At 36.9% G+C, this 17410-nt stretch overlaps 1 protein-coding gene across 3 annotated transcripts in view; it reads left to right on the top strand.

Moving 5' to 3' along the window:
- The window catches only part of gripap1 (GRIP1 associated protein 1), a 71269-nt gene extending 55572 nt beyond the window's left edge, over window positions 1-15697 (top strand). For all 3 annotated transcript variants that reach the window (XM_052109206.1, XM_052109207.1, XM_052109205.1), the window contains 2 exons: window positions 2955-3124; window positions 12811-15697. In XM_052109206.1, the coding sequence (XP_051965166.1) occupies window positions 2955-3124; window positions 12811-12891 (251 nt within the window). In that variant the 3' untranslated portion in view covers window positions 12892-15697. The remainder of the gene's footprint in view (window positions 1-2954; window positions 3125-12810) is intronic.
- The last annotated feature ends 1713 nt before the right edge of the window (window positions 15698-17410 follow it).

Below are 17410 nucleotides of genomic sequence, written 5' to 3'. Positions count from 1 at the left end.
GAGCTATGGGACCAGCTCCCCGCGACCAGCAATGTTAACATACTGAGCCAATCTTTAATATGAGTGAAATTCTTCTGTTAGCCTCACAAATACTCTACTCTTACACCAATCTAATAAGGTTAAAGAGGCGTGAGATTGCTAGCACTTAGCTTGATATACTGTAACAATGCATTAAGCTCTTCATCTGAACTCCGACATGGCCTGTCATGAGAACAAGCTCCCCGTCTGTTGAACAACTTAAAAGGATAGTTCACTAAAAAACATTCTGTCATCATTTACTCACCCTCATGTTGTTCCAAAAAGAATATTTAAGACAGAGGGTCAGGGACTGAGGCTAACATGTATCATCAACCACTCATACCTGTATATCCTTAAGAAGAATTTGATAAGGGATTGGTAGAGGTTTTGCTCTATTTATAGAGATTTATTTTATCCAAACTGCATAGAAACTCACACAGGTCCATTTCCCTCGTCTACCATCATCAGATCTGAGGTGTAAGATGTTATTTGACAGCACTGTTTAGGAACACACTGCTGAGCTGAACTTGAATGTCTCCACTCACCCAGATAGAGTGAAAACCAGGAAAGAAGCAGCCCGATCGAACTCATTACTTTTGCCCTTGACACGCGGAGGCTTCCCAGCTCGATTCTGTGCTCTCCCTTAGAGGAAAAACTCCACTGAACTATCTGACAGTTCACCCAAAACCTCACAGCATGTTAGCCGTTCTTTAAAGGGATAGCTCTCCCCAAAATGGTAAAAGTCACTTAACCTTCAAATGAGATGTTAGACATTGTTATTCTGAGTCAGTATACATTTTCACACAGTTTTTATTTTATTAAAAAATATATATTTTGAAAGATGTTCTTTAATATTTCAGCATGTCATATTCTTCAATTTAAGACAATTTTTCTTAGGCATACATTTTATTTGGCGAAAATAAGCTTTTAGTTGACAATAGTGTGCAAAATGGCAAACAAACGTGTATTAAACAGTTACAGACCAAAGGTTTAACATATATTCAGCTACTTGGTTATTTAAACATGTATCAAGCATGTTATAGATTCGTATGTTTAATATGTAGAATTAAACAAAATGAGAAAACTGTCCTGTAAACCTGAGCTCCAGAAATAAAAGTATTCAATGAATAATTGAGATTATATTAATATACATATAATCAAATCACTTCGTCACACGACCATATGCACAAGTGCAACAGTGGGTCTTATATGCAGTTCCGAGCAACATGGCAGTCATGACAGTGACGAGATATACCAATTTACAATAAACAAATTTACACAACAGTTTACGTATCTAATGTACACATAATATAATAATATAATATACAATAATATTGTATAATGTACAGTAAACAATACACACAATGTAGAATACACATACAATAAAAATAAAAGTATCTAAAAAAAAATACACATACTATTATATAACGTTGTATCAGTTACGTTTAGAACTTACTATGTCATGAAAACCTCATGTTTTAACAGTTTTGTATATTTGTATTTGGATTAAGCGTAGCGCGTTTTTAAGGAAACAGTGTATTTGCAATGCAAGTTTTACATTACGACTAGCGTGTTAGTTCAGGTTCTCCTGTTCATTCGCTTCATTGTCTGTGGAGATATAAGTTGTAATGTCACATTTATGTTGATTAATTTTACGTATTTAGGATGCGTTTGAGGGAAGTTCGTTGTACAGGTTTCAAGTGAGGAAACATACTTTGACTGGATTATTTGAATCAATTCTTTCTAAATTGTATTTAAATATATAAACGGTGTTAATGCACTAATATCTTGCAGTATATTTTCGTCAAAAGCGTTATAATTAAAACTTGTCATGATGTGTCTTTTTTTGACTCGTCTTAATTATTGTTGACAAAAAAAATAAATAACTTTGGCAACAAACGTTTTCATCAGTAAATTCAAACTGATGAAATTAACACTTTTTTTCTTGACTGAGGCTGTCAATTCCACCTTCCCTTTGGCGCTCCACAGAAGAAAACAACATGAGGGTGAGTAAATGAAAACAGAATTTAATTGTTACATGAGCTCTCCCTTTAAGGAGGCGTCCCATTGTGCAGATACAGTAGAGTCCCTGCTGTATCTCTTTCGTCGAACCCCTTCCGCTCTATCCCCTATTAATCATCAATTAAGCAACATGCTTCTTTTTTTAACAAGCCACCTCGTCCAGTTACAACCCCTCACCGATTACCTCTGCCTCTGGCACTCTCCTGGTTGTATGTTACAGTCTTGAACTCTGTCAACAGACTCAGTTTGACTAGCGTTACTGTCAATCTCCCTCAGGCCTTGACCAGGGTGTATGTTGTGGTTCAGGGTTGAGTGTCTGCAGTAGAATTCTAGAACTCATTCTCAGCAGACGTAAGTGCTCTCATGAATGCAGCGGAGCACGGTGGTGTGTATTTGCCAACTCGGGAGCTGCAATAGGAATCATCTACTTTATTCATGGGTGTTGAGGCATTACTGGGAAAAACGTGATTCAAAGAAAAGTGCAAGATAGAGCATGGATGCTTTTTGGCACCCATAATAACAGTGTTTACTATGCATGTGTGAACTACTTGGAATCTTTTTCAAGCACACAACGGCACTTTCTATTTGGTAAATCTTTTGATTCAAGCTGTTTGGGTGCCTTCCGTGTGAATCAATTATCATTGTGATGTAAATGTGATATTTTTCATGATAATCAAGCTTGTAATAATCAGCAATGTTCCACTCCTGATAAACTTTTAGTAACTTTTAGCCATCATGAATAGAAATAGCTAATGCAGTAACTCAGAAATCTCTTTCTGTACACAGCAGAAACATCATTGTGAGAGCAAAACACGAGCCTCCTCGAGACACTCAAGCCCCAGAGATGCAGTATGTATGATGCCATCTTTAAATAATAACTTTTTCTGTTCTCTCTCACTCTCTTTTTCTCTCAGATGTATCAGGAGGATTTGGCTTGGCCCATGGTGCTCAGGGAGAACGTGGGGTTTTGAGCTCTGTGCTTAGGGACTTGATGAAACCTGGAGACGAAAACCTGCGTGAGATGAATAAAAAACTGCAGAACATGCTGGAAGAGCAACTGACAAAGAACATGCATCTACAGAAGGTAAAGGGAAGGAAAGAGCAGGTGTTTGGGATAGGGAAAACAAACCAATAATCTATTTGGGCTACTTAACCTTCATTTGAAAGGTTGAATTAGTTGGCCCGGGTGGAATCTGTGCCCACAGTGTAGATTTACTAAGAATTCAAACTTCCCTCGTTTATTAAATCTCCTTGGTTTTCATTCCAATTATGGTGCTTTTAAGTCTGCACGGTATTGATATTCCTTAAACACTCTGGACAGGGTTTCTTCTAAACCCCTAACACAAAATATTAAACTTCTCCAATTCATTCATTCCGATTCGCTTAAAGTGCAAACTAATTTCTGTTTTAGGTGTGGTATCGGTTTTTGTGAACTTGTTTAAAAAAAAAAATAATAATAAATAAACATAGACTTGCATTTATAGAATATCCACTATTCAAAAATCTACTTTGCAAAAATACTAATTTGTGATTGTCTTAAATGCATCTGTTTAACCATCTATAGCTGCCTTACACTTAAAGGGATTGTTCACCCAAAAATGAAAACTTTACCCACCTTTCTTCACCAGAACACATTTGAAGAAAGATCGAACTATATCTCTGCTCAGTAGGTCCTTAAAATGCGAGTGAATGGAGGTTTCTCTTTTGATGCTCAAAATCACAGACAGTCACCATAAACGTAATCCATACGACTCCAGATGTTAGATTAATGCCTTCTAAAGTGATACGGTCACTTTTGGTGCTTTTTTAACTATAATCCAATGCTTTGGGTAAGGTTCACGAGGGTGGAGTCCAAACGGTCTCTCGTGACGTAATCTCACATTCTACACTCAGTTGAGACATCAAGGATGAGCACACAAATGCACCATTGTGGGTAAAGAAATGGATAAATACAGATCAAAACCAACCAAGGTACTGTACAGCGTTCCTCCTCACTTGTAAACAGCGCTGCTCATCCAGCTGTGACTCACGTGCATCAGTTCTCGCTTTTCAAGTGCCAATGCGATTAATTCACATGCGCATACCGCTGCTGACGTATGATTTAGAGTTAAGAAAAGTACTAAAATATTTATCTTTTTCACAACAAAAGCGATAGTGTCACTTTAGAAGACATTAATGTAACCTCTGGTGTCCTATGGATGACATTTATGCTGACTGTCTGTAATTTTTAGAGCTTCAAATGATAAATCGCCATTCACTTGCATTTTAAAGACCTACTGAGCTAAGATATTTTTCTGTTTTTCTTCAAATGTGTTCTGGTGTAGAAAGAAAGTCATACACACCTGGGATGTCATGAGGGTGAGTAAATAATGAAAGAATTTAAATTTTCGGGTGAACTATCTCTTTAAAAGATGTCGCTCTGTGTGCTGATTCTCATGCACAGCCGAAAGAAATCAAGACACGTGACATGTCATGACATTATCAAAGTGGCTCTGATGTGCCCTTTCGTTTATTCAAAACCAAAGCATACCTCAAATTCGAAAACTATTCAAGCACTGATTCAGTAAATGCAAATGTAGTTGCATTTTGTAAGAGGTTTCAACAGTTTTGCTTAAATAAAAGATATAAATATCTTGCTCTAGCCCTCTCAGCTTTATTTAAATGAATAGTTCACCCAAAAATTAAAACAAATTTACTCACCCAAACCTATATAACTTTCTTCTGCAGAACACAAAAATACATATTTGAAAATGTTGCGATCGCTGATTTTCATACAATAGTCAACTGCTGTTGTATGGAAATCAGTGATTCTTTAAAATATATACTTTTGTGTTTCGCAGAAGAAAGTGAGTCTATGGATTTTGAACTAAATGAGGAAATGATGGCAGAATGTTCATTTTTGGGTGAACATTCATTCTACAGAATTCCACAGATTGTTCACCACAATTAGCACAAAAAATGTGGCAAAAAAAAAAAAAAGATTGCATATTCCACGTGAGTCTTATTAACCCTTAGACATGTCCTTGGCATATCCTTGATCATTTCAAAAATGTAAACTCGCATTTGATGCTTCATGCACAATAAACGTCTTATTCGTATTGAGCAGTGACTCATACAGGTGAGTGGAGGTGAATGACCATAAAGACAGCACTGACTCTTTACAGAGCTGCTGTTTTCCACTCTGACGGAGAATGATCAGGTGGCTACCATTCATCGATGCATATGTGTGTAGGTGGCTGGTTGTCATGCGGTCCTGAGACTCCATTGAGAAGTCTTATTCATCAGCAGGCAGAGGGTGGGTGTGTTTTTAAAGCTAAAATGTTTCGGGAATACAGAGTGCACGTGAGGCAACCTTCACTGTGATGTGGTTGATGGGATTACAGCATCACACAGATTGACTAATGACAATTAACCTCTCACACCCCTCTTGATATTTTCAGAGCCGTTAATGGATGGTTCGTTCCCGCAGCAAAGATTCCCTCTAACCTCACTGTCTACCTTCATTTACTCTCCCTCATGTTTTTTTAATCCCATATGATTTCTACTCTGAAACACAAAACGATATGATAGGCAGAATATTAAATCTTTTTTCCATATAATAAAAGTGAATGTTGACTGAGACTAACATCCTGCCTACATCATCTTTTGTGTTCCACGGAAGTAAAAAAAAAAGCAAAAAAAAAAAAAAACTTTTGGATGACACACTGCTAATATCTACATCTCTGTGAGTTACCGGAACCCCAAATATAAAAACAAAAAAAACAAAACACTCCACACACGAGACAAGTAGCTATTGCAATATACACTCATCGACCACTTTATTTAGTACACCTGTACACCGACTTATTCATGTGATTATCTAATCATGTGGCAGCAGTACAATGTATAAAACCATGCCAATCACTAGATGTTTTTTGCCACCATTCTGAGTAAACTCTAGAGACTGTTACGCGTGAAAATACCTTTAGATCCGCAGTTACAGAAATACTCAAACCAGCTGGCACCAACAATCATGCCGTGGTCGAAATCACTGAGATCAAATTTTTTTGCCCCATTTTGATAGTTGATGTGAACATTAACTGAAGCTCCTGACCCATATCGGCATGATTTTATGCATTGCACTGCTGTCACACGATTGGCTGATTAGATAATCGCATGAATAAGTAGGTGTACAAGTGTACCTAATAAAGTGGTCGGTGAGTGTATGTTGAGACTAGTTGTCCATTCTATTCACACAGCACAGAATTACTGAACCCACTCTTGAAATGTGGACATTACAGTTACATTTGTGCATTTGGCAGACGCTTTTATCCAAAGCGACTTACAGTGCACTTATTACAGGGACAATCCCCCCGGAGCAACCTGGAGTTAAGTGCCTTGCTCAAGGACACATTGGTGGTGGCGGCTGTGGGGATTGAACAGCGACCTTCTGATTAACAGTTATGTGGTTTAGCCCACTACGCCACCACCACTCCATGGACATGAGTCCTTAATGTTCAAGAAAGTTATAATCGAGCTACAATGGGTATTGCAGAGTCGAGCTACATTCTTTATCTGTCTGTCCAAGTGTACAGCACATGACATAATACATAATCAAAGGGAAGGAAGGACGTCAAATACACCTGGTTAAATACATGCCATTCTGTCTTTAGGAGCATGTGTAGAACACCAAAGCCAATTGTGGTCCTATAATCACATTATCTAGGTCTGTTAGTCCGACAGAATAGGAGTGGTACGTTGGGAGACTAAAGCGGTTACATGGCATTTGTAATTAGACAAAGAACTAATTATTGTTTTAATTTGACAGAAATCAAACTTTGAAAATGCATGTACATGTTCTGTGGGAACATAACCATATTTAGAACTCTAAAACAAGACTAACAACCAAATTCTGCTGCTGTGTGAACGTAGCCAAAATCCCTTTCAAGGCAAGTCCGACCACTCTGCGGCCATCTTTGGAACACTCCCGAGGAGCTATTTTCTAAGGATTCAAGTGGCATAAAAATACAGCTGCTATCTACTTGAATGGGGAAAGACCAAAATCTTCAAAACAGTTGGTCAAGATTACGATAAAAAAACTAACATTAGCGGTGAAATCTGACAAAAATGGTATTAAAATGTTTTCATTATTTAGGTCTGATTATGATAAAAAAAAAAAATTCAGGCTTGTCCTAATGCGCATTCATGTTTTCATGTTGACTGCCAGGCAATGTCTGTATCTAAAAGATGATTGGCTCTCTTATTTGTAAGGCGGGACTCCCTTTTCTACATTCACCAAATTGGCCGTTCCAGTTTCTCCCATTCATTTTAAAACAAGTGGTCTGTCTAAGTCTAGACAGTCTTTGACGTAGCCGGTATGAATGTGTTTGCTTGTTACTGCATGCAAGGAATTGAAAAATAAAATCTACTCTTGCGTGTACATGAATAAAATTCTTACTGAGGTGGGGTTTGATCTATTGGAGTCAGTCTGGATCATTGGCGGAGAGCTACATGTATGTACAGTGCATCCGGAAAGTTTTCACAGCGCTTCACTTTTTCCACATTTTGTTATGTTACAGCCTTATTCTAAAATTTATTAAATTCATCATTTTCCTCAAAATTCTACAAACAATACTCAATAAAATCACATGTACATAAGTATTCACAGCCTTTGCCATGACACTCAAAATTGAGATCAGTTGCATCCTGTTTCCACTGATCATCCTTGAGATGTTTCTACAACTTGATTAGAGTCCACCTGTGGTACATTCAGTTGATTGGACATGATTTGGAAAGGCACACACCTGTCTATATAAGGTCCCACAATAATTGTCTGTAGACCTCTGAGACAGTATTGTATCGAGGCACAGATCTGGGGAAGGGTACAGAAAAATGTCTGCAGCATTGAAGGTCCCAATGAGCACAGTGGCCTCCATCATCCGTAAATGGAAGTTGGAACCACCAGGACTCTTCCTAGAGCTGGCTGCCTGGCCAAACTGAGCAATCAGGGTTGTTGTTGTGGCCCAGGGGGAGTTGTAGGTTACACAAACAACCATCTATAACCTTGGCAGAGGCTAACGATGCAGAGTAAGACCAAGGTGGAGTGACAGAATTTGTCCGTGAAAAGGTTGCATTGCAGTGAACATTCTAAGTTCACGTCTTTTATTATCTACAGGATCATTTAAAGGGTCAAGGATAATGTTTGCTTTGTGTATTTATATAAAACAGATGGCTTTTAAATCTTATTCGATCCTTTTATAGTCGTTTTCAAATAGCCCTTTATTCATACACCTGTGGCAGTTGAATTATTATATATATTATATATATTATCGCACCAAGTTGCTTGGCAGCAGCATCTAGCCTAAAGTTAGACGATGGGACTTGATGGTCGAAATATAATTTGGTTATCAATAAATGTAATTAGTGAAGATTGTCTTTTATTCCTTTGGCTATATTATTATAAAATATACTATTATTATTGTATTTTATCATTTATGACATAAAATATATGTAATAATATTATTAATACAATATTATTTAACATTATTAATTAATATAATTTAATACAAATTATATGATATTATATCATGATTAATGTTTTGCCTTCATGCTTTGAATTACAGGCGCCTAGCCTAAATGCTGAATGCACTGCATGAATATTTGCAGGTTGAGTTCTCATGGCTTGTGGATGGTGTTTGATATACAGCAACACAATGGAAAACAGTCTGCAGGCTGCCACAGCAGTTAGCCCAAATGATGTGTCGAGCTCGTTAACATCCGATTAAGCACTCATTTCTCTTGCAGACAAGATGAAAAAAATCTCTTGCTGCTTAAACATCGATGAACTCAATCTAGCATGTTCACAAACCTCCTTTCTGTCGCTCTCTCTAATGATTCGCAACTGTCAAGTGCAACTGGGTTTTAAATGTCCTACACAAACGTCGAGTTTCAAGATGAAATTCCTCAACAAAGGACAGAAAAGCGATTTCTGGGGCTCTTTAAGTTTATATAATTCAATCAATGCCGACTGCCGATTTAAAGGGATAGTTCACCCAAAAATAAAAATTCTCCCATCATTTATACACCTTTATGCCATCACAGTTGTGTATGACTTGCTTTCTTCTGCTGAACACTAACAAAGATTTTTAGAAATATATCTCAGATCTGTACAATGCAAGTGAATGATTTGTAGCTCCAGAAATCACATAACAGAAACATAGAAGTAATCCATTAGACTCCAGTGTTTAAATCCATATCTTCAGAAGCAAAACAATAGGTGTGCAGTGTTTCCCACAGGATTTTGTGTGACTGTGGTGGGGGAATCTCTGACCCTCTGGGGGGGGGGGGGTCCCCCGGGGCATGCTCCCCTGTAAGAAAATGTTTTACATTTTTATTATATAGTTTATCTTTTGGATTCTTTGTATAGATGCAGATTATTATGTCTCATTTAGCAGCACTCAGGGTGACGATTAAACACTAGCTGTGATGTATGTGTGCGGTATGCGGTCCCGTGAAAGTTTCAACAAGGATTTTGATATTGAATGCACAACGTGGAGGAGATGAGGCGGAGATGCTTACACTGTTACTATAGAGATGATACAATGGCAGCTGTGCATTTGGATAAGTGCATTTCAAGCATTTGTTTTGCCGCTGTCAAACATGATGAAAGCGATGGGACTGACTGGGATTGAGAAATGCTTTGCCGAAGCAGTGGCACAAAACACAATGTTAGATCTTTTATGTTATTATCAGTTGTGTAAAAATATTTTCGGTTCATTATGAAACTGTTGTGGGCTTCCTTACAGTCAATGTAATTAATGAGAAACACTGGGTGAGAAACGGATCGATATTTAAGTCCCTTTTTAAATAAGCAGAAACTGTAAATCTCCACTTTTACTTTTACATATGAAAGTCACATGTGGTTCCTGTTTAGTTTCACTTTCCCGTCTGAAAGTTTAAGTAGAGATTTACAGTAAAAAAGACTAATATTTATCTTTTTCCTCACCCACATCAATCATATCGCTTCTGAAGATATGGATTTAAACACTGGAGACGTATGTATAACTTTTGTTTCCTTTATGTGATTTTTGGAGCTACAAAGGTCTGATCACCATGCACTTGCATTGTATGGACCTGCAGAGCTCAGATATTCTTCTGAATATCTTAGAAAATCCTACACATCTGGGATAATGATGGAGAATTTTCATTTTTGGGTGAAATATCCGCTTAATGCCGACTGATTTGCCAGAACTACAGAGCAAAATGACATCTGTCTACTGTTGTGGATTTTAGACATCTTTCTAATCCAGCTATACCAGCATGCAACTTCCTCATGAATATTTACTGGCAGTTGGGCCGGCCAGCCCAGAAACAAACGGCCCACTTAATATTTGATGTCTTTTTTACTTTTTATTTATCACGTGGTGCATGCAATGATACCGCTGTGTGTATGTGTGTGTTTTGGGCATGAGTGCGTAAAAATGTGATATTGCAGTTGAACTCCGGCCTGACTACCCTAATCCATTCTATTCAAAGCGTTCTTCTTTTTAAAATTTTGCATGGGTTTTAGTTGTATTGCCTGTTATTATATTTTAACCTGATTTTGACATGAAAATGGTAATAAGCCACTGTCACATAAAACACCTTAAAGAGCAGTAAAAGTGCCGGATTGCCTTTTTTGGTAATTGTAGCACATTTGTTGTTCACACATGCAGTGGCTTTCCATCTTTTATCTATTTTGCTACCGTTCACACATCAGCCCCAGAATGCCTTAAAACTGTGAAAAATGTGATTGGCATTTCCCTTAGGTCCTGTGTATACCTCGTTCCCGAAGGAGGCTAGATATTTTATCAAAAGTTACGGAATCACTTACTGTTCCTGTAAGCTGTCAACAAATTTGAAGTGAAGCCATTTAGTTTTGCTATCGGTCCAATTTGACGGCATTTTTAACTTTCAAGTCACATGTATTTCAACTTAATGCGTGACAGTAGAGGTCGACCGATAGTGGATTTTGCCTAGAGTGATATTTAAGGTTGTGGAAAAGGCCCCCCAAAAAAATTTGTCTTTCCTTAGAATGACAGGCACAGACATAGAGGATACAATAACTGAGAATTAATTCTGTCCCAGCTATAGTTCATTGTTCAACAAACTAGAACTATTCTAAAATGTAAAACAATTATTTACAATGATGGTATGCACATCGTCGCCGCCGTTCGCTGTTTGTCAATGCCTCCCATCTATGAAATTCAAATTCTGAAGCACAAATTCTGCAACGCCACAGAGCACAACTTGCATAGTTTTCCATTAAATTCAACCTAAATCATAATCAAAAGACATTGATTTGCCAGTTAAGCTTTTTATAACCTTTATATTCACCAGATGAAGGGTTTTGTATGTATAAACATATATATATATATAGATATATATATATATCTATATATATATCACCTGATCATGTTTAATGAGGAAAAACATTTATTATTATTCTTCACAATATGAAGTTGGAGAATGTATATGCCTATGGGGGATGTTTCCCTAGACACATTTTACTTTGCATGCCCTAAATTCAAATTAAAGCACTTCATTAACTGATCAAAATATGTATTGAAGTGAGGATAAAAAATATGGATAAATCTTTTGGCAATGATGAAAGAATTAGATACAGTAAATCCCCAGATTTGTACAGATTCCGAACAGTTCCAAAAAGCAACACTTGATACCGATTAATTGGTAAAACCAATATATCCGTCTACTTATAGACTGCATTTGTGGCACGTTGCAGATGGTAATTTGGACTCGTCCCTCAGTTTGTAAAAAGAATGCAAAAGGGTAATTTACAGAAAATAGTAGGTTCACTTACAGTGGAAGCCTAGTAGGCAAGCAGGAAGAAAAATGCACTATGAATGAACATATAAAATATAGATCAACCACACTGTTTCGATATTGCAACCATTGAATGTGTTAACAGGAGACCTGTGTGATTGAATTTGATACCAACCAGGGCAGGAAATTAACTTTTTTGCCCACCAGCCAGAGTGGCGGGTGAATTTTACCAGTTACTTTGATTATTTTTATTTATTTTTTACCATCCATTTTCATTTTACTTAAATATATATACACAGTATATATGTATATGATATTTTAAAAATAAAATATAACACATTGTACCAGGCCATTATTATCATAATGATAATTTTGAAACATTCAAATAGAGGTTAAAGAGAAGACAAGCACAGAAGAGAAACTTGTTCAAGAACCATATCTGAGGTTGAACTGAATTATAATACGGATGCCAAAGCACCAATAAACCTCTGAACACACACATTTTTTGTCTGTTCTTCAAAATATTATCAAGTGTGCTTCTTCAAACACACGTCTGAGTCTAACGGCATTTCTTGTCATTTGTCACTCCGAGACGTCTTACAGGTCGCCATTCTTAGGCAAAATTGCCTAAAGTGGCTTAACATAAAATAGAAAAAAGAAATGAAAAAAACCCTCCTATCTGCTTGCTTTTTCAATGTGTGTATTTATTTTGTACATTTTTTTTTTTACTTTATTTAGCAAATGCTTTTATCCAAAGCGATTTACATGGCATTTTATGTATACATTTCATAATGTTGTGTGTTCCTTGGGAATCAAACCCAGGACCTTGAAATCATAGTCTCTGTCTGTCTGTTAATAAAATAATTTGTCTTTTTAGCCTGTTTAGATTATTCTATTCAGAATACTCTCATCTGTGAGTTTTGTTAGAATCCACGCTGATGCCTGAACTCTTGGTTTTTTGTTCTGCAGCACCTGGAAGTTTTGTCTCAGGAGATCGTTTGTTTGAGTAAAGACACCAGCCCTCCGGAAAGCTCCAAAGCAACGGGCTAAAACTGAACACATCCACCCAATGATTCAATACCCTTCTATCTCATCTCTTCACGGCTACAAGGAGGAAACCACACCCACCTTTTACAAAGACATGACCTCCTGCTGAAATCTCAGATGAACAATGAGAATAGAAGGTCAAACAGAGTGTGTCCATCTGTGATTTACATACTACTGAATGTAACTTAACACTTTGTATGTTTCTTTGTTCGTGACGGGAAATAACTGGTCAAAAGGGGCCATCTTACCGCCCCTTGCTGCTTGACATCCTTGAGCCGGATGCTCGGGACAGTGGCGTGACCTTTGTGGTCCAAACGGGCCTCTCTACCAACCACTAATTCCCCCGTTCAGGACAGTCATTTGTTGGTGTCTTCAAATTGCTCACTGTTGTGTTGCCTGTTTTGTATATTTGTTTCACTGAAGAAGCTGCTTCTGTGTGTGAATGTATGTATATGGGACATAGAAGAGATCTGATCATCAACAGTGTATTTATTTGTGCAAGAAAATCCCAATATCGTAGTGTCTCCTAGTATCTCTACAGAATGCTGCTCCTTTCCATAGTGCATTTTAAAATCAGGAGGGAAAAAAAGGTTTCTACAAACTAGTACTGCTGGGTTCATTACATCAACAAATTTGAAAAGTTTTCTGGTTAGAAAGAGTCTGCTTTTAATTGCTGTGATAATTATCTGAGCATTTTATGGGGCTCTCAAAATGTTCCAGTGATGGAAAGCGGCTCCCTGGACTTCGCTCGTTAAGCAGCAATCTTTCCGCAGCTTAACGACTCCGTTTGACACCTCTCTATCTGTCTTCTGAATTGAAAACACTGTTGAGAAATGCAGCAATTTCTCGCAGTGCCCACTTGACATGCTCGATTCCTGTGGCAAAGCTAGCCATCTGTTTTAGTGTCCAACACCAGTTTTGGCCATATGTATTAACGCCTTTGTCCTGATTTTCGTTTCGAGAATGTTGCAACATCATTCCGCTTTTAAAAATGTATTTTTGCTTTGTAAACATTTTGAATTCTGACACAGAATTCCAGAATAGAGCTGACAGAAATTTAAGCATTTAACAACAATTAACATTAGTTGTTGGGACACTACAATCTGAGCTTAGCTCCACAATATGCCACTGTTTTTGGGTTACGTGAAGAGGAGGTTGTTGAATATACATAAGTTATTTTGCGTCAGTACTCCGGATCAGCTCAAGTTTTTGTGTAACCGCATGCATTGAAATCGAGCACTCTTTTGTCTTGATTTTTCCAATCGTTAACCAACATACAATGGACATTAGTTGTTGTTGCCGCAATGATGGCCTGAGGAATAGACATACAGTCCGTTCAATTAGTTGCACCATTATGTAACTTGGTTTCGATTTAGTAAACAAAATCTTAAGAAATCTTTTTGCCACAAAAATGTATTTCGACTTGTCTCTCCTCTTTAAAGAAAGCAAATGTTGCAATGAGGCACTTACAATGGAAGTGAGTGGGGGTCAATCTGTAAACATTCAAATTTCAATTTCCGTTTAAAACATATTGACACAAGACATGAACAATATGCATGTAAACATCATTTTAGAGCGATAAAATTGCTTTCTAACCTTATCTGTTTAAAGTTCTATCCAATTTTACAATTTGGTTGCCATGACGATGCAATGCCGTAAACCTTAAATGACCATAAAAACAATGATTTAAACAACTTGCAGCTCAAATCATGCACAAGTTTAGAAGAATTAATGTGCAGTATGTGCTTTTATACATTATAAACTTCACATTTCTGACTTTAAACCCTCCAAACATTGGACTCATTCACTTCAATTGTAAGTGCCTCAGTGTAACCTCGATTTCTGCCCTTTTAAAAGAAAAGGGAAGAGGAATCGAAATAAGTAAATAAATGCAAGTTGTGCGAAGTAGTTTTACATTCAATTCAATGCAGCAATTTACATAAGAATGGTTTAACAAACAATTTACACATAAATATGTAAATTCTGCTCTTTCATGAACAAGGCCCATTGAACAGAATGTACTAGTCCTCACAGCTTTGTTTTCATGACTACGGTCCATTTTAAATGCAATGAATTATGACCAAACTGCTATGAAAAATGATTGTTTGCTTAGTCCGTTCTGATTGAACAGAACATAGTAAATATTCCAGATTGAAATTTTTAGGAATATGAGATTATGGATCCAGCATCCGCTTTGATAACGGTTCTGTGTTAAGACGTATATTTATATTCATCTTAGAAAATTAAGTTTTATGATTTGTGAGATGTGCTCGGTTACCATTGTGTTTATTTCAAGCCTTTGTATAGTTATTGCAATTCTTCACATTTTATTACGACAACGGTTTGTTTTTGATGTTAACAGCACATGAACGCAACGTTCATGCATGGTGCGCTAAATACCTGTCAAATCCATCACTCTGGCTTCTGAAGGAAATCCTGACTAATTGCTTTCCCATAATCCATCCTCACCCATAATTTATGCCGTGTAGATGTAGTCAAACGATATTCTTTGATTATCGCTTTTGAGGAAACTGACAAATCTGTAATAAATCACTCGCATCATTGCACTCAAAAGGATGAAGGATGTTTGCCTTTGAAGCTCAGATTGTTTCATAGATTTTTCTAATCTCTTTCAAATTAACTCTATTTAGAATCATTGTTTAATTATCACTTACATGAAAACAAATGATATTGTTAATCTCCATTCTCCCACTGCTTGCTATAAGCTTAATATTTATTTGTGCATTTATCCGCTGTCATGTTCCATAACAAGATGCAGTGATAATAAAGAATGGCTGGAAGATCTGAATATGAGTGGAAGATTTTTATTTTTTATTTAGTGTTTTTGTTTTTATTAAATACAAAAGGCTAGATAATAAGCTTTTACCAATTATAGGAAATAAGAACAGATTTGAAAATAAAGTGTTAAGCATTGATCATGTCAAGATGCTCTCAAGGGTGAACTTGAACTTCAGCCTTCATGTCCCGATCACAAACTCTCCTCAAATGTGGGTCCCGACAGTGTTTTTGGTGTACACAGAAATACATCACATTACAGTAGTTAAATGGTTCGCCAGTGTCATTTTATGTTGACTGTAAGTGTTGACATTTCCTCCAAAGGCCATATTTGTACACACACTTATACTATATCAATACTGAGTGTTTCGGTCTAATACACGCACAAATGATAATCTCTCTGAAGACTAGTCATGTATACTGCACTATCAATTATGCCATTAAGGGCATATAAACAAGTTACATGAATGATTGAACAGCTGTTTAATGTGAGCAGTTTGAATACTGCTGTCATTGTCTTCGTCACTCTTGAGTGAATAAGTCCTGATCGCCAACTTCAAGTTTTCTGCATTAGGTTTCACACTTTTAATGCATGGAATACTTGTTAAATAGACAATTTTGACTTCTTTGAAAAGACTTGAATGTTCTAAGTTGGAACTTGGGTTGTTGGAAATTGGTTTTAGTTTACAATTCACTAAAATGAATCAGAGTTTCCAGTATTTCATTTAAAGAGCCCATATTATGCTCATTTACAGGTTCATAATTTTATTTTGTGGGTCTATTAGAATAAGTTTACATGCTTTAATGTTCAAAAAACATATTCTTTTTCTCATACTGTACATTACCATCTGTCTGAAATCTGCTCTGATTGGTCAACTGGCCCGACTATTGTGATTGGTCAACCGCTTAAGAGCATGTGTCGCAAATGTAACACCCCTTACCATAACCGAGTTTCAGCTGCCAGGCATTATGCAAATGTATTACATAGTGATGTAGCTATGTCACAAGTAATGGCTAGACTGCAAACCAGGCGTTTCAGGCAGTTCAGGTGCAGTGTTTACTGTGGGAGAGAGTAAACTTTGCAACTTTGCAGGACTTTACATGCACAAACAGTTATATTACAAACGAAAGGAAAGCATAATAGAGCCTCCTTAAGAGAGAGAGAGAGTGGAGATGTTTGATTAACTCTTTGCTAAAAGCTGCTTTCGATAGTGTTGAAAATATAGTGATCTAGTATTTAATCACACTACATCGCTACTCACTGGAAAAAGTAAAGAACTGAGCTACTCGCAAGCTACTATAAAATGTAGTTAAGTTAATATAATCACTACTTTTAGGTTGTTATTCCCAAACTTTGTCAACATGGTAACAATGGGAATTGACATGTTGCTACAGAAAGTTTGTTCCCTGAAAATAACCCAATTATGGTTGACAATGACAATATTGTTGTGCAAGCAACCTCCGAGACACGGGCTCTGGTCCCATTGGAACCAGGAAGTAATTGCGTTCCCATAAACAAAGTCAGCACAATTTTGAGGTTGCATTTTTTGCTCAAAAGTTAGATTAGAAGTTCGGCAGTGTGATCAGTCTTATTTAATTGAAGTATTAAAAAAAAACACGTCTCCCGTTGCCAAAAACGGTTATAACTGAAATTATGTACTTTATTTTATTTAATGACATAAAAAGTGATGAACTTCTGCAAGGTCACTGAAGCTCACATTTACAC

This window comes from Xyrauchen texanus, chromosome 37, assembly GCF_025860055.1.
Source record: "Xyrauchen texanus isolate HMW12.3.18 chromosome 37, RBS_HiC_50CHRs, whole genome shotgun sequence".
NCBI lineage: Eukaryota > Metazoa > Chordata > Actinopteri > Cypriniformes > Catostomidae > Xyrauchen > Xyrauchen texanus.
This window is presented reverse-complemented; position numbering and strand designations above follow the sequence as displayed.